We start from the raw sequence: 18,232 nt of genomic DNA, 5'->3' as shown, positions 1-18,232 counted from the left end.
CAAACGAGCATTTACATAACAATTACTTCCATTTACATTTTCGCACAGATTTTCTCCTCATACCACAAAGTTTATGCTTTGCAACTTTTGGCTTCTGTTCTGGAATAGGAATCAAGTATTTTTGAAAGACACCTTGTCCTGTGATGGTAGAAATTGTACCTTTCTTTGTAGGTGGCTCTTCTTCCACAGGAGGCTCATTTTCTAAATAACGCTTTCTTCCCACTTCCAATATGGTTTCCTCACATTCCTTTAACTGGCTGCTTTCAGTTACTTTGTTAGAGCTCTCTTCTGCCATTTTTCTTTTAATGCTAGTTACAGTCTTGTCCTGGATTAAAATAAAATCAGTTACATTGAAGTTTTTACAAAATGAGCACTTACATCTTTGTACACTTTGTAAATATATTTGCATACAAAAGATATCTGGCTAAAATGTTCCTCTGACAACCCCCATAGAAATCAGTTACGTATCTTAAAGCAAGAGCAAGTATGCCTTCAGATACCAAGAGCACAATGCTTTCAACAATACAGAAGGCAGAGCAAGAGCTCGGGAAACTGCAAAATGTAAAGATTCACATGCAATCCATGAGTTTACCAACCGAAAAAGAATTTCCAATGTACAGAGTTCATATAATTGCCAATTTGTTCAAAGGACAAGTGATCTGCTCCTATTACATTGAAGTGATGAACTTGTATATTTACTATAGTTTGGAGTTGTAATCAACTTCAAACACAAAGATCATTTTTGTCAAGACAGACAGTGCAATTTGAAAGCCTAGTCAGTTCTGTCATACATAATTTAGACCAGGTATTTAACTGAGTTAAGGTGAGTTAGAGTATGTTTCTTTACTTACAAGATGACACAAACAGTAAGCCATGCTGGCACTACTGAGGACTTATTACTCATCTTCAGTACTTCATCAAGAAAAAATCTTCCTAATAGGAAGGCTACTGGGCATCAGGTTCAAAAAAGCAACTGCATGGTTTTTCTTTATTTTTAAATCTACACACACGGCCCAGGTACTCTTTAGGTATTCAGTAGCTAGCACTACATTAGCCAGCAGCACGTTTATTTATCACAACAAAAGCAGAGATACCCTTGTTATCTACTTGTACATACTGTTGCTCTTCCTTTAAAAGTGCGTGTGTGGGGTGATGGTTGTTGGGCCACACTGATGTATTTGTTGCTAATTCACACAGTTGGTCTTCATATTATCATCCTTAAACTTCAATTAAATTTGAACTTTTCCTGCAGGTAGACCTCCTCTCAGTCCTCCCTTTCATTCGGGTAAAAGTACAAACAGCAACACAATTTGTCTGTTCCCACTGCCCAAACCCTCCAGTGTGAGCTGTTTCTTTAGAGGGCCTACTCAGTCTCATCAACAGTCCTCCACTAACTTCAGTTCCATGCCTTTGAAGTCTCATCTTTCATATTTCAACCCCAACATACACACTTTCCACTTGGTATTGCTGGAAACAGAAACAAGTGTGTTGAGACTGAACCTAAAAGTTATAACTACTTGTAAGTAGTTATAGAAAATTAGTTTTCTAAAACAGATAAATCTATGGCAAGCATAGATCTAGATTTTTTTTTTTTGTATAAAGAAAATGGAGATATGTAAAACTTACATAGTCTTTTACAGTTTCTTCTAAATGGGATATTAAATCTTGTAGCCTTGTAATAACATCATCCTTTTGCCCCACAATGTCCATTAGCTCTTGAATCCTTGTATTCTGTGTATTCATTTTCTTGGAAATATGAAATAGTAGTTCAGTCATCAGTTTCTAATGTAGTGTTAAGTAGTTGAATTACACAATGTATTTTAAAGCAAGTTCAGATAAGCTAAGCTCAAGTAAAAGAGCTAGAAAACATATTAAAAAACATTTTAAGCTACCAGAATCAAAACAAATAGCACAAGATTTTCTTGATAAAGTTACCTCAGTTGCTTTTTTAAGTTGCTCAGCAGACTCATCCAATTTAGTCATCTGCATTTCAAGGTCTGTAACGTACAGAGAAGCTTACATCATATAAGCAGCCATTATATTGCTTACTCACTAGTCCATTTTTCTAAATACTCTTATACCTAAGTAGCTTTTGAATAAATCAATTAATTTTCTTGTTAACTTCTTATAGAACACATTTTAAAAGTTGTCTAGATTTCTTGGAGAAGGATAATGGAGTCTTGTAACCCATATTAAGCATAAGTCATATCAAGAGAACGTTGAAATCATTGTTGTGAGTATCCTTTATGAATGTTCCACAAGGTACCTGAAAACACTGCCTCTACAAGACGCGAAGTGTAGGGATTACAATATAATAATCAATAACATTGACATTTTACCCCACACTTCAGAAAGCTCAAAACTGTTTGTTGCTTGTCCAAAAAAAAAAAAAAGAACAGCCAAGGATTGTGTATTGTTCAACCTGAATACACACAGAACAGGTTACCACTTCTGTTATGCAACTTGGTTCCCAAATCTAGAGCCTCCCTCCTCCCCACCCCCAGTTCCTGCTCAAATGAGTTATTTCCATTTCACCTTGGTTAACTATTTCTTTCTTCTGCCTTCCATATCAATTATACCTAACTCACCCCTGTTTTTCTGTGTCAGCTCTTCTTCAGCTTTGGTTAGTTCAGTCGTTTTCTTTGTCAATTCTTCTTTGGTCTTTGTTAGTTCAGTGGTAATTTTTCCCAGTTGCTTTTCAAGCCAACCTACAGCTTCCTGTGGGTCCTCTAGGGACACAATGTACTCATGTGCTGCTTCTGCCTGCTTTTTAATATCAATGACATCATTCTGCAGAGAATCAATAATGCCCTCAAGATCAATGCAGGTGCCTGGCACTATGCTATATTCTTCATCCTGGAAGATAATTCACATCCATTAAAAATTGGCCAATAATTACATGATAGCCATTATTTCTAGAAAAATGATGTAGAGAACACCATTAAGAATTCAACTATATAAAAACAATTTTAGTTCCATCTTCAAAACCCATCTTGTGAGTTCATATGCAACTTGCCAGTCTTTGTCTTCCTCCACATACAAGCTTATTATCAAGTAACAGCTACTCTATTTCTATATCATCTAATGACCCAACATTACATTCCCTTTCATACAACTGCAGATAATTTGCATCCAAGTTTAACATACAAGCTAAGACTTCTGAATGAGTACTTAAAACTCAGCAACTATTCTTGTACCTATATTTTGTTTAACACCTTGCTGAGGATACAGCTTTACAGCATGCAGTTCCTTGAAATTATCCTTCTGTCTAATCCCTGTAAGCAATACGACCCCTATAATAATTAGTAAAAACAAAAATGTTTCAAGCAAAGAGTGAATAAAAAATACCAGGGGTCCATCCTGCTCACTGCAAGACAGATCCTTTAATTTCTCTTCTTCATCAGGGTTTTTAGTATAACCATTTACAAGTTCCTTGAAGATTTCCAGGCGCCTGTCAGAATTTTCCTCGAGACGTTCACGTTCATGAGAAAGACGCTCTCTGCAGTAGAAGAAAAAGTCAGCTAAAAGATAGCCAATCTGAGCTGCTAAGTTATTAGTACAGCTTCCTGTAAACAAAGATGTTTCTCCTTTATTCTGGCACAACAGAATAATGCACAGAATACTACTTACACTAAAATAAAAGTGTATTTTCCCCTGCTCTCCAAGACTTGCTGGAGGGAGAATCAGAAGATGGCAGCAGACAAGGCAAGGTGGGATTACAACAGATGAAACTGTATACTAGAAGCATTTTTCCCTAAGTTTCTTGAGCCAGAACACTTATTTTGAGTATCAATAAGGACTCCAGAGATACAGATTCCCACCTGCCCCCAACCTTTCATACAGTGTTTTTTTCCTGAAATCATAGTCCAAATAGAAATGGATATATTAACAAGTAAAAAGTAACAGAGCAAGTCTAGCTGAAGAGTACAGTCTATTATGGCCAAAGATCAGATTTTAAGAAATAAGTCTATTTATCCTTTTTCTTTTAAAGTAGTAGTTCTACGTCAAATTAAAAGGTAACTTACTTAAAATCTATTTCCCGCTCAGCAAAGTATTGGGAAAATTCTTGTATCACTTCTTCACGAATTTTTAGTTCCAGCAGTAGCTTATTCTTCTTTTCAGCAATAAGTTTGTTCTTCAAGTCTTCTATAAGACTCAGTAGAGCCTAGAATTACATTTAGCATTAAGTTTTTCATAAAACAATGGTTTCCCCAGAAGTGAGATTTTTCCCCATTCCTCAAACACTAAAAACACCACTCTGTTTGAAAAAAGTTCTTCCAGTTTTTATTAACTTATTCATAAACAAGAGCATTCACAGTTAGATTGAAATATAAAATGCTGTGCTAGTACCAAACAGATAAGTCTGCACAGAGAAGGCATTTGTCAAGAGCTTTAAGTCCTGCAAAATTAAGCTTTTTTAGCTCTTGTATTCCAAATATCTATTTTTGGTTGAGATCAATGAAACCTCCACAAAACAGGCTCTAGTCTGTTCCCTCCTCCCTCTTTTATCTGGGATTAACTTTCCAAAGAAGCCCTGTCCCAAAACAGACTAAAATCTCCTTCAAAAAATAAAGGGTTTCTGTTCACAAAATGTAAGGGAAAAGGTCTTCTCTGTTGCTAGAACACAAGTAATCCTTGACACATACTGACCAGAGGTTATACAAAGCCGATAAAAGCAAACCTGCATGTCTCATTGCTCAATGTGTATTTAGGCATATTTCATGCAGCTTTCCTACACTATATGACAAGTCTGAGTAATCCCACTTTTAGTTCTCAACACTGGATTTATACAAAAAAGCAGCAATCGGAATAGGAGAAAGATGGGGGAAACCAGGAGAATACATTGTTTTAAGACTCGGTGCTACACTAATTCTTAAAGTAGTCCTGGTACATACTGTATATTCTTCTTTTCCAATAAGGACTTGATTTTCATCATGTTTCTGCTCTTCTTCTCTTGCCATACTATGATATTCCTCCATCTCACCATTATCGTCTTCAATCACATCTTCTAAGCTCCGGTCCCACAGAATAGTAGCTCTTCTCCTTGAGATACGCATTTTAGCATTACAAAGCAGTGATGATTCTCTTACCAATTTCTGGCCAAATGACTGATCATGGGGAAGAACAGATGTGTCCATAACTAAAACCTACCCAAGAAATAAAGAACAAAGCCATCAGTATTTCTTAAACCTTAACTGGCACTTCCAGGAGACACTTGCTGCACTTCTCTATAGCTTTCTACAGGCATAGCACTCCTGTCTATGCTCTTTTCAGAGCCACCACTTCAACCAGTTTTAAGCTGAAGTACAAAGGAATCACCTCAGAGTCCAGCCTTTCTTCTGATGCCAGGAACAAGAAGTTTCACTAGCTGGAAGACATAAGAGTTGCCACTCATGCAGCAGATTTCTACATTTTCTATTTTGAGTTTCCACTTGCATTAAATGCAATCGAATGTCATCCTACAAATTCTGTCTTGCACAACTGTATCACCCTTACAGTCTGCTTCTTCGAGTCTCACATTTAATCTCCTTAGATAAACCCATATCCCAAAGGCCTACATCCACCTATTGTCCTTGCAACACAAACTTTCAGAAGCTTTGCGTCTTCCATTAAGACTCCAAGCACTGATCTGACACTTTAGTCTTCCATCTTCATCAGTTATATCATTGCATTTACTGTCACCCATTCTGCTTAACCTCTACTTTCCTACTGAAACCTTTCAGACTCTTTGCTGTTCAACTTTTGTCAATACTTGAACAATATTCAGAATTAGCAGTAGCATATGGAGCAGCAAGATGTGCTCTACTGGATGGGACCATGTTATGAGCAGAGAAAGAAAGTTTAAAAGTTTGTCCAATTTTAGGGAAATTCTAAATAAAACAAGCCTCTTCCTCTTAGTCTGGACACTTTGTGGGAATTAGATTCTTGATAGAGGATGCTCCTGCCCCCACAGTCTAAAGAAAAAAAGTGTTACAGTAGAGCTTTTGAAACACTTCAAAAGGAATCAAAGCCTGACTAAAAGTAATCTGAAAATTTGATCACAACATGGAGACAGAAAATGCAGTAATTAAATTTGTGTTCTTAAAAGTGAGAGAGCCTCTTCTTTAAATGCAAATCATAAGTACTGACCAACAAGATAAACTACAATACACTTACTTTTTGTGCAATGGCTGAGAACTTCAGGACATTGAGTGTTTCATCATATGCTGAAGCACACTGGCTTATGTTTACTATCATGTATACTTTCCCTCTTCCACTGAAGAATCCTTGAAGAAAATGAGTTAACTTACTTTCCCGAAATGGTATGTGCTGCTGCAGCCTTTAAAGACAAAAAACACGGCCAGAAGTTAAATAACTTCCAGTCAATGTAAGAGCTATCCAGATGAAGACTACAAGCTATAACTAACTACAGTAGGCTTTATATCAATTAAAATTGTTTTTTGCTAGATACACCTGCTCATGGAGATTGTATAGCTGTTTCAACTGCTACTTAGCCATTATCTCCTCAGTTAAGATACAGTAAAACAACTAATGGGAGCACTTAAAACATGTTCAACATTTAACCTAGGGTAGCTCACATAGCCTCACACTACCTCAAATGATATCCCACCTGTCTTTACCTTACCACACCAGGGAAAAGGACCTATCTAGTTCTAGGCAAGCAGTATCCAAGAAGACCAGAGATGACTCTCATTCAGTCTTTTGTCTCTGGGAACGAACAATAGTAAATACCTAAGCAAGAAAATAAGTATCTTCATGTGTTTTCCATGTACTTTTAGAACATTTTTGGCACTTCCTAAATGAAAACTCATGCTCTTGAGTTTTAACAGTTGATGTTTTTGGATGCTTATAGGAAATAGAGAGAATTCCTAGAACATGACTAAACACTTTCCTCTAAATAAGTTGCCTGCGTTTTAGGCACATGACAGCTATTGAATTACGTGAATAGTGCTACAGAACTTATCAAGTCAGTTACATTATCAGAACATGTGGCCCACAGGCAGGAACAAGAACCAATCATTTTAAGAAAATAACTGCAAAAGTCATAAATATTTTAATAGGTCATGGTTCAGAGCATTTGTTCTATATTGTTAGAATTCCACGTTATTAGGACCAGAAAGACATTCTGAATACATTCAAGCCCTTTAAGAATCTGCTAGTTTTAATGCATCCTTCCTATCTAGGAAGGACAGAAAGATAAGAAACTAAGTCACTAGCAAAACTTTTTTTTTGAAATCCTATTTTAAGCATAACAGACTTCAAATAGGCTGTCAGGCACAATGTTATGGCACAAGTAGTAAAGCTCATAAGGACATATCATAAGCAAAGTGAGAGTTCATTCAACTTCTGGAACAGAAACAGGTCTTCAGAGGAGGAACTATGGAAAAAAAGTTCCTGGGGATTTACAACCAGATATGACTATATAGTGTACAGTTGTTTAAAATACAAAAGGTTCAGCCTACTCTTATTTAGATCCCAAACTGGCCTATAAATAGTGGCTAAGCTTTTTTGTCTGCATATGGTTACCATTCTTTCTGATCTGGCTAACATTATATCAAAATTTGGAAAAAGATTTTTTTTTGTTAAGATAAGCATAGCAATATCACTGTGAGGAAAACTGGGACAGTAGAATTACGTAGCAAATGGGGTTAGTTAACAAAGGAGAAATAGAAGTATCAAAGTTTAACTCATTTACAGTGACATTAGTGAAAGTGGTTTTAAAACTTACCCCAGAATTTGTTTGACAAGCCAAACTCAGGAAAAATAGTTAAATTGCTAAATCCTATGATAGCATATTTACCAACTTGGAATTTAATTAAAAAGTAAAGCAAGCAAGTTTATAGAGCACTTTAGTAGATCACAAAGACTTTATACATCTGGAAAATCTATCCACCTTTTCCAGAAGAAACAGTGTCAGCTAGTATATTTTAAACGCTAGCTTAACCATTGTATGCAATACATGAGAAGTATAATCTGTTTGCAATCTGTAGGACTTACTTTGACTGTTGACAGTTCTTGAGTGCATTAATACACTTGCCTAGAATCAGGAGAGAGGTATTTATATTTCCACTCTCTTTCAATCTATCACCTTCATTACGCGTCTTGGTGCATCTTTCTGAACCAGCAAGATCACATAGTGACAATCTAAAGGGCAGAAATAGGAAAATTCAGCTTTCTTGCCTTGGCACATGCACTAATTATTTACCATTTCAATCAACTTTTCTTAGAGGAAGAATTTCTTGGTCTTTATCTACATGAACCCATCCACCTTTTCAGCATTGCTTCCCCAGTGAAGTTTCACTCTACTTCCTGCCAAACCCCTCCCCAACAAGCTTACTATATTTCCCCTTCATCCCCTTCTGTGTGAGGACTTGTATGACTTCAGAAGTAGAGCGAAGCAGGCTAGGGAAATGTTGTGCTGAGCAGAGGATGCAATACATAGAACATTGCAACCTGACAGCTTGAGGTAGAGGGCTTAGTACTACATATAGATAAGAAGTGGGGTAACCATTTTATGCATGAGGCCAGGGAGCAATAGGTGTACAGCATAGTACCAGTACACCAACATGGAAGGTAACTAACAACTTCATCCCAAAGGGAAAAGGGGAAATCTGCTCTAAACTTACTCATTGACTCGTGTCACCCGTGGTGTTTCCAAGTCTTCAATTTTCAGTACCTTAACTGTGAATATGCTATGACTGAAAGGAGAAGTTGGAAGTCAGTAGGGAGAAGTGAAGTGAGATTAAAACTTAGAAAAAACATTTTGCCATCTTCAACACTTGTTCAAAACACTGTTAAACCTATCCATGTATCTAAGCATTTACTCTATCAGATACATTAAACTTTTTAAACAGCTGGAACTCACACTATTTACCATTTCAAACAATCACTTTTCTTAGAGGAAAAATGCCTTGGTCTTCATCTACATGAAAACTTCTGTTCTTTCAGTGTAGAAATTTTGGTGTTTTTTTTTTTTTTTTTTGTCATATTTTGCTCCCCCCCCAACATCCAGATGCACTAAAGCTAAGTTCTGCCTTAAAGAGAATATTCGATAAAATGTCATTAGCTTTTGTACACATTCATCTTCTTGAAGGAAGAATTCTTTTGATTTAAAGCATTGGGTCACATACTGTTAGAGGACATCAAATTGAAACCTATATATTTAGAACTTATTAAAACCTCTTCCCCTCCAAAAGCCACAAGCCATAGATTAGCTTCTCCCTCCCACCCACACCATCCTATATTCAATGTTATTCAAAATTTATCTCACCTTCTGCTGGAGGAAGTATTTAGTTTTGTGCTTGCAGTACTCTGGTGTTTCAGCCCCACTTTTAGCAGTCTAAAAGCTTCTTTAGAATCAGAAATCTGCACCCACTGAAGATCTTTAAGAAGAAAAGTAATCTTGTAAACATCATTAGACAGAAAGAATGGAGCAGGAGATAACATATGCACAGCAAGAATAATACTTTTTCATGACATTCAAACATTTTACTAATTTTACTAAAACTTTCAGACAAATCGTGGAATGATAGCAGAGAGGATTAAATCTTATATTTCTAAAAAAATATGAAGGCAGTGGAATGCACACAGGCTTACATGCAGGAAAAGAAAAGACACTATTGAAGATGAGACACATATAGACTTGCCTTTCATATTCAACTAGACATTTCTAGTGCTGCACTGAATGTATTAAGGAATTTCCAAATCTAGGAAGAAACATTACTATAGGAAGAACAACTTTTCCATGCCAAGTTTTGCAGTTTACAATGGATTCTAATCACCTTTTACATAAGGACATCCCTTGACATCTTGAGCAAGGCGGAGTGTTTTTCTTTTCTTGTCATTTGATATAGGAACCAGTAAGTCATAAAAACATTCATTGTATATCTCAAAAAAAGAAACCCAAATAGAGAACTTCAGGTAACTTTTTATCATTGGGCTAGATTGATCTGATCCTTTTAGTAACTCTTCCATATCTGTGAAGTACAAAATATTACAAAGTAAACATAGAGCTACTAAAGTGAGTTGCATTTAAAAATGACTAAGTGACCTATTACAGCAGCCTTCTTAAAAAAAGAAAGCTTTCCATTGGAATCCCACCCCCCCTTAAATATCTGGGAGTCATATTCTTACCTTACACATTTGCAAATACACCTAGACCTAGAACTTATATTCCCACTTCTAAAATCTAATCAGGCAAAGAGCTTGGTTAGAATTACTCAAATCTCTTCAGTCTCTTTAGAATATACTAGTCAGTTTAATTCTGTATATTCTTCATTCTGACTTGAGGCAAACCTACTATTTATGTAGCCTTAAATGCTAGAATTGGTGGAGTTTTTTTGATTAACTAAACACGCTAGAAGTCTGTCAAGATTCCATTATGGACCCATAGAACAAGCAGCACTACTTTTCCTTGCTATAGTTTTACCTCATATAGTAACAGTTTAGGGTAGGTGCACCGGTAGTCTCCTAACCATTTCATCCTTGTGTTTTCTGTCTAGATAGCTTGCTCATTATTCAATTCAGTCATAATAATAATAGAAGGACCATTTGGCATTTAACATAGGCCAGAAGTCAGTTTTTGACCTTAAAAAGCATCTTTGCCAGTTTTTTTTAATGGTAGTTCTTTAATATTAAACATACCCTTAGAATCAACTGGTGCTTTGCTATTCGCATAATTTTGATGATCTACCTATAAAAGAAAAGAGACTTTAGGATATATCATTGAAGTGCAGGTTCAGTACAGCAATTACTTTTGTAAGAGCTACATTGTCCTACTGGATAGCAGTACAGCATGATTGCAATATGCCAACACAAAAACCCTGGCTATACATAATACCTGGTTCCTATACATTATACCTGGTTCAGTGCACCCATACACTCCTACTAAAAGGAGTTTTTTTTTTTTTTTTTGTAAAATCATAGAATGTCCTGAGTTGGAAGGGACCCATAAGAATTAAGTCCAGCTACTGGCTCCAGACAGGACCATGCCAAAAAAAAGTCAGACCACATCCAAGAGCACTGCCCAAACACTTCTCGAACTCTGACAAGCTCAGTGCCATGACTGCTTCCCTGGGGAACCTGTTCCAGTGCCCAACCAACATAAGGTCGGTTATCTTAATACTCATTCCTGACACTTTGCTTATATCAGACCCTAAAGCGTATAGTATTTCAGGTTTCTGATCCAGAATAAAGAATAGACTCCAGAAAACTAGAAGGGTGGGGAGCCCACACAGGAACAGGATTATTTAATACCATGATTTGCAATAGCCCAGTAGTAATCTGCACATTACTCTTAAACTGCTGAATCTAGAGTCCTGAAAAGTTTTTTTTATTGTTATGTTGGGACTTCCATATCTTATGGTGTGCTAGGTCAATGCTTAGAAGTGAAGTGCAGAACACTTATTCACTTAATGTAAACATCTTATTGCTTCCTAATGCATGCTGTAGAAGTGTTACACAATTGAGATAAAGTCTAACCTTTGGAAAGATAAGCCAAACTCCTTCAAAAATTCAAGATAAAACGTGACCCTACAGCTAGCACTAATTATGTCCATACACATACGCTTAGTTCCCAACATGTTAGTTTATTTTGAGTACAAAACTGCAAGGAAGTTCACGTCTACCAAGGACAAGATGAGAACACTCAGCTACCAGAAGCAGTACGCTTCATAAGAAACATGGATTACAAGCCGGGTCTTGTGTGCATGTGTTTACTCAACGGTGTATTTCCTACAAAGCTGGGCTTTCGTGAAGTGATTCATGAGACAGCTGTTTACGTAACCGAAACTTCTAGGTTTTAACCTTACAGATACAAAGCACTCACCGAAATCTGGTTCTGCTAAGTAGACGCAAGCTTCGCTACCAAATCTATGATCTTAGTATTTTCCTTGTGAGCACACTTCTAAAAACTAGAGGCAGCACATACATGATGTGAGCAGACTTGTTTACTGTTATTGCAACTACCTGTACACAGCTGTTTACATCATTTTATTCCTATATCCTCACTCAAGCTAGATCAGTTTTACACAGCTTTTTTCCCCCCACACATATATAGAAGACCTTATTTTTTTCCTGAAGTACTTAAAGATGCTTGGAGCTAGACTGAATACATTGCTATGCCTGTGCCATTAGTGAGTTGTACTGCCACCTGCCTTCCACACTACAGAAATTCACACTTAACTCATGGATAAGATAAAGGTTACAAACTCCACAAGTTAGAATGCCCCAGTAAGACCGAGCACACCACTAAGGAAATGCTTCATTCTTCTCCAATGGAAAAAGAAAACAGCACAAGAATCCCTCTCTAATTTTAATTTGTAGTATCTGCTTTTTTGTAATACTCCATCCACTCTGAATTAAAAACACCAAGACAGACGTATGCTAATGCAAGACACAACCTCCACAAATGTAACTGGACTAAGCAGGTTGAATTCCAGATAACTCATGCAACTGAAGTATATTTTTGGACTGCTCAGCAGTTAATGATACCTACCTGCTAAGACTACCAGAAACCTATTTTGTTTCAAATCTTTAAAGCTCCACTGGCTTTATGCCTCTTCTGTTTCAAAAGAATTTTTGTCTCCCTTTAAGTATGCAATGCCAAACTGAAGAGGGAAATGACCTGAAGAGCATGAGTTTCTTCCAAGTATCCTGGAAGCCAGTAAACTGTGTAAAGGTATGGACCTACTCATGTCCCTACAGACAGGGTACTACTTCCATTCAGTCCTTATATTCAGTCCTTATTAACGAACAGCGACCCCAGAGGATAAGCACTTAACTTGAGCTATAGAAGAAAACCTTAAAGCTTATATCCTATCAAGCATTCAGCCACAAAATAAACCCGCAGGAGACCATGGCTCATTAGCTCTATTGCTCACTTTACTGCTAATTTGAGTGCCTGCCCAATAGCAGATATACCCATACAAACACATGGGCCTCTTCCCATTGAAGAATGAACAGTCTGAAGACTGAGCTAAGATCCATGTACTTATCATAGAAAGAAGTGCTTCTCTACCTCTTTTGTTAGACGAAGTATTGAATTTTTAATAGCAGTTTCTTCTTTCACTTGGTCTTTAGTCAGCTTTACATAATCTCTACACCGATGGGGTTTGAGATCCATTCCTTTGTATAGCCTTCCTTGAATACTTTTAAACAACATATCCATAGTCCTCGGCAGAACACCAACATCATCTTCTGTTCCTGTAAGCAGCAACCAAAAGAAAGATCCCAGTTACTATTGTGAACAAGATGTACACATAAATGAAGACAAAGATAAGTGACGCCAATCTCAAGGCATACATGAGGAATTTGGAGGCCAGTTACAGCCTGAAGCAATATTTTCTGTATCCTTATGTCAGAGTGTTTTTGGAAAATATTGGCTTGAAGCAGCAGCTCCTGCTCCATCCCTTTGACAGTACAGGCTGCAGCATAACACAAGGACTGACAGCAAAAACTGTATAAGCTTAGCCTTAGGAGAAAAAGTTTGGAAAGTCCATTGTGAACACAAGTGAGACCATATACCGGAAAAAGTTATGGAATGCTCTATAAATACGCATAAAGAGATAACTTTTGAAGACTTAACTATTGAATAATAGTAAGAATTGACAGGGCTGAATGGTGAAGTCCTAGAAGCATAATACCATGACAAAGTGTCAAATCTGAAAATGCACGAATCAAAAAAGTTAGTGAAAAACCACATCTCATAGTATACCCCAAACCAGTTTACATCAAAAGAAATGTTATTTCTATTAGAACAAGGAAGAGTTGGCATTATGACCCCTGATTAATGTAACCGAATTCACTAGCAGTAGTCTTCAGTTATAATTCACCTAACAGAACATTACTTAGAATGACACTGAACCTTGTGTCATAGGAAATTCACCTTTATTGAAGTGACTGATCACTAGAAGACCAATTGTATTCTACTACTTCTGTGTATCAGGTAATTCATATAGCATCTAGAACTGCTGGAAATATTATAATGGAGAGAGAGAACTTGGTTCCCTGTAAATCCAGGCACCTCATTTGTTACGTTTGTTTGAAAAATAAAGAATGACATCTTCTGGCCAGAAAGGATACTGAGCTTTAACAGTATAAAAATAGAAGATCTTGCTTCCTGATGTGCTGTGATATTATTGCTAAACTCATATATTTGAGGCAAGGTATAAATACTTGAAGGTAATCAAACATGTTTAAAAATGTTTATTCTCTGCCTGTGATAAATGTAACGAGCTCAGACATAACTTCCCTCAACTACGGAATAGCATTTAAGATACGTATGTACCTTTAACGTATTAACAACAACAACAAATAATTTAGCCTTCTGTAGAGTGACTTATATACCAGGATGGGAGAAGTGTGTAAAACACATACATTTTTCTCAACCCTCAACCACCCCACGTTGACATTCAAGACACCTGGAGGGGAAAAAAAGTCATGCACACCTGACTAAAATTGTTACAGCCTTGCAAAGGAACATCACTATATGCATATATGAATTCTGGTAGTGACTAACTGCTGTCAGTTTGGTGATATTTGTTATGGAATGAGACTTTCAAAGGCTATTTACTAATATTCAAAAGATGCCAACACGCAGGTTGCGTGGTGTCACTAAATGAAAGAGTTAGAACAACTCTACCAGAAGGAATTCTCAGTTTCATAAATGAAGAACGTTAGTTCATTAGTTCAAGGAACAAAATAAAACCACCACTCATACCTAGGAACGTGTAGGTTTTCCCAGCATTTGTAACGCCATATGTAAAAATAAGACGATTATATCCTTCTAAGAAATCTTGCACTGGTTGCTTCATGGTACCTTCAAAGAATTCTTCTTGAGTTGTTTCAGGTCCAAAAACCTGAACATTACCAAGAAACTGGTTAATATCTTTATTTAATCAATCATTAAAAGACTTTTAAAGAACCAAGTATTGTATGTTTATAACCTTAGACTAGAAGATTAAAAGAAGTTTGCTTGGTATTAGGTAATAGAAGTCAAGCAATTTTTCCCTCCCATAAATAAACTTAAAAGCTTTTAAAGACAAGTCATTTACCTGTGAAAAAGTGAACTTCTGTATCTGCTGCCCAGCAGTTTTTTCACTCAGTCGATTCAAGGAATTTTTAGGGGGCTTCAGTACAATACTTGTTGAGTTCTCAAGTAAGAAACAGTCCTATTAAAAGGAAGCAGAAGCAACACAGGCATAAAAAACAGTAAAAAGCTCACTTTACAGGAAAGATATATTATTATTATTTTTTTTAAAATAAATGTCATACCTGTGATTCATTTTCTTTTTCCAAAGGTGTAAATGGCCTAACACGCAGGCAAACTTGAATGTGTCCTTTAGACTCCAAACTGCTCCTCTTAAAATACAAGAAAAGAAGGAAGTTAGAAATTTGACTAGATTCGTTGTTTGATATCTAGCATGTTAAGGCATCGCTATTTTGTACAGACTCATTTGATGGCACAGAAAGCAAAAGTAATTATGTCAGTTTTCACAAGCACTCAGGCCCCTACAACAGTTACCTGTGATAACTTCAAGTTTCAAAACAAGTAATATTCCAGCACACACGTATACTGCATTGCAAGAATAAAATGTATGAAAACTTTCTACGATTAAGTTGCGCTGATCTGACATTAGCCTCACCCACATATAAAACTGATGCACCCTATTAGGCACATCACCACAATTTTGTCTATCCTATGCATATCATTCACATTAAAAGCACAGTAAAGATGCTTTCTATCCCCTCTGTAAGATTGTGATGATTCTCATCAATGAAAGAACTATGTTTATTAAAACAATCAAAATAACGCAAGCATTAAAGTTTTCTTACTTGGCTTGTATCAGAGCTTGACGAAACCAACGAGAATTCATCAGAGAGATCTGCTTTAATATCTTCCACACTTACTGGCCCTGTTCTTTGAGGCTCATCACTAGTAACATAGGATGGTCTGAAGAATTTCTCTTCATCGCAAGTTGGTTCCATCCTGCAAGATGATATATTAAACGCTTTTTTGTCATTTATATGTAATGTAGAGTTTCTGAACTCTGATAGCTGATATGAGGCTAAGTGATAGCTGTAACTTCTTTGAGGAAAGACCTTTCTTCACACTGTTCATAGCTTGTATATTAAGTTTCCAATACTGAGGCAGAAGGGTTCACATAATATATTAAGACCAGCCATAGTTCTTTCTGTACAAAGAAACTTGTCCTGGCTCCATATAGATAGTGTTAGTTTTCTTCATAATAGCCGGTATGGTATCATGTTTTGGATTTGGGAGAAAAATAACGTTGATAACACATGGATGTTTTAGCTGTTGCAGAGCAGAGCTCACACTAAGCCAAGGACTTTCCAGCTTCTGGAGCTGCCCTGCCAGTGAAGAGGCTGGGGGTGCACCAGGAGCTGGGAGGGGACAGAACCAGGACAGCTGGCCCTAACTGCCTAGAGGGATGTCCCATACCACTTGTTGTAGTGCTGAACAAGAAAACCGGGGGAGGTTGGCTGGGGTGGGAGAAGTTCCTGCCTACCCTGTTCCCACACATCAGCCAACAGGTGGTAAGCAATTGCATTGTGCATCTTGTTTTGATTTTGTGATTTCCCCTTCCTTTATCTCAACCCATGAGTTTTACCTTTTTCCTATTCTCCCCGTCTCACTGTGGAAGGGGTGAACACACAGCGGCAAGGTGCTGTGCTAAGCCACAACACAACTGTTTACCAGGAAAAAGCCTTCTGTGTAGGCTACAACCTTGCCAAAACCACAGTGCCTGATGAGAAAATGGTTACAGATACTATTTAATAAGAACAGCCACATTGTTCCATATCCATTTTGTATTTAGTGTCCAGTTAGAATAAAAGCTCTCTACAAGATTAATACAAGCTCCACAGTTATCTCCACAGGACCTAACAAACAGCTGCAATTATAAAGATAACCCAAAGTAGCTTAACATAAGGCATTATCCAGAGACATTCCAAAGTCTAACAGCTAGTTTTAGCTACTAAGAGGACAGTAAAATCCATCATCCATGCACATGATGCCAGAGTACCAGCTAAAGTATTGCTTTTTAGTCATTTGTTTGTGAACTAGTTTTGTGTAAATCTGTAATTATTTTTGTGCACCTCAATCTGGGCACTGAAACAGCTATAGAAAATGGAAGCATAATCGATTCAGCATTACAGGTAATAGAAAAGTAAAACTCCAGAATAACCTCTAAAAAAAACGCGTTTTGCTTCAAAAATCGGTATATTTTGTCCGCACTTTGTTCTTCGGTCGCTTGTCCCTGTGATCTGACAGCCGTGACTGCAGCTTTTATTGCACGTTAAAACAGCTCGTTGGGCTGCTACACACCACGGCAGCCGGCGTCCCGGCAATTAGACAGCTACTTACTGCCCGGCTTCCTTCTGCTTTGGACACGGTGACTGAGCAGCCTTCTAACGCCCCATCCCCACGCCAGAACAACACACGGGTGCTGCCTCCCTGAAGGCAGCAGGGGACACTCAGCGCTCGCCAGAGCAGCAGCGCTGCTTCCGAGCCCCCTTGCTCCCGACCCCAGCGCTGCCGCGGGCCCCACCCCCGTGTACCCCATAACGGCGTGCCCCGTACCCGCCGCTTTGTTTGCCTACAGCACGTAAAAGGCCGTGCACCGCGACGCCTAAGCGGCACCGGCCGGCCTCCGGGCCGCGCCGGGAGGGCTGCACACCGAGCACAGGCCGGCAGCCGCCCTGCCAGAGCCCCCGGCCGGCAGCGGCTACGCCGCGACCCGCACGGTCTCCCCCGACCCGACCCGGCCCGGCCCCGCCGCCCCTCACCTACCCGAGAGCTGCAGGCGCCTCACAGCGGGCCGGCCGCGGGCTCTTTTCAAATCCAGCCAACGGCAGCGCGCCGCGCCGCGCGGTATGCTGGGAGCCGGGAAGGGGCCGGCCGTTGGAATCGATGCTGGGGCGGCGGCGCAGGGTTCGCTGGGAAATGTAGTCGGGGGCGGGGGGGGGGCGCTAGGTGGCGGGGCCTGCTCCCAGCAGCGGCCTGCCCCCGGCCCGGCTGCCGTGGGGTGGGCGTTGGGCTGCTCCCGGCCCAGCTGGGGAGCTTCTGGAGCAGCAACGACTGCTTTCTCCGACTTTCTTGTCAAAGCAGCGAATGCCAATCGTTCTGTCCCGGAATGGCAGGGCATGGTAACGGACAGCTCTCGTGGTAACGGACAGCTCTCATGGTAACGGATGGCTCTGATGGTAACAG

General features: G+C 38.6%; 1 protein-coding gene across 5 annotated transcripts in view; it reads right to left on the bottom strand.

Moving 5' to 3' along the window:
* KIF20B (kinesin family member 20B) overlaps window positions 1–17,973 on the bottom strand; it is a 35,176-nt gene extending 17,203 nt beyond the window's left edge. Inside the window, exons 1-19 of one of the 5 annotated variants that reach the window (XM_035330703.1) lie at window positions 17,812–17,973; window positions 15,835–15,992; window positions 15,274–15,360; window positions 15,054–15,170; window positions 14,720–14,858; window positions 13,019–13,203; window positions 10,645–10,693; window positions 9,783–9,977; window positions 9,272–9,383; window positions 8,628–8,699; window positions 7,999–8,145; window positions 6,157–6,319; window positions 4,896–5,147; window positions 4,026–4,165; window positions 3,349–3,499; window positions 2,589–2,856; window positions 1,936–1,997; window positions 1,627–1,746; window positions 160–325 (exon numbers count right to left, since the gene is read on the bottom strand). In XM_035330703.1, the coding sequence (XP_035186594.1) occupies window positions 160–325; window positions 1,627–1,746; window positions 1,936–1,997; window positions 2,589–2,856; window positions 3,349–3,499; window positions 4,026–4,165; window positions 4,896–5,147; window positions 6,157–6,319; window positions 7,999–8,145; window positions 8,628–8,699; window positions 9,272–9,383; window positions 9,783–9,977; window positions 10,645–10,693; window positions 13,019–13,203; window positions 14,720–14,858; window positions 15,054–15,170; window positions 15,274–15,360; window positions 15,835–15,987 (2,578 nt within the window). In that variant the 5' untranslated portion in view covers window positions 15,988–15,992; window positions 17,812–17,973. Of the gene's footprint in view, window positions 1–159; window positions 326–1,626; window positions 1,747–1,935; window positions 1,998–2,588; window positions 2,857–3,348; window positions 3,500–4,025; window positions 4,166–4,895; window positions 5,148–6,156; window positions 6,320–7,998; window positions 8,146–8,627; window positions 8,700–9,271; window positions 9,384–9,782; window positions 9,978–10,644; window positions 10,694–13,012; window positions 13,204–14,719; window positions 14,859–15,053; window positions 15,171–15,273; window positions 15,361–15,834; window positions 16,953–17,811 lie in introns of those variants that run through there. The other 4 variants (XM_035330704.1, XM_035330701.1, XM_035330705.1 and 1 more) reach the window with 4 other exon arrangements.
* Between the last annotated feature and the right edge of the window lie 259 nt (window positions 17,974–18,232).

Source organism: Oxyura jamaicensis, chromosome 6, assembly GCF_011077185.1.
Source record: "Oxyura jamaicensis isolate SHBP4307 breed ruddy duck chromosome 6, BPBGC_Ojam_1.0, whole genome shotgun sequence".
In the NCBI taxonomy this organism is placed as follows: domain Eukaryota; kingdom Metazoa; phylum Chordata; class Aves; order Anseriformes; family Anatidae; genus Oxyura; species Oxyura jamaicensis.
Note: the sequence above shows the minus strand (reverse complement) of the source record. Positions and strands in the feature narration are given on the sequence as shown.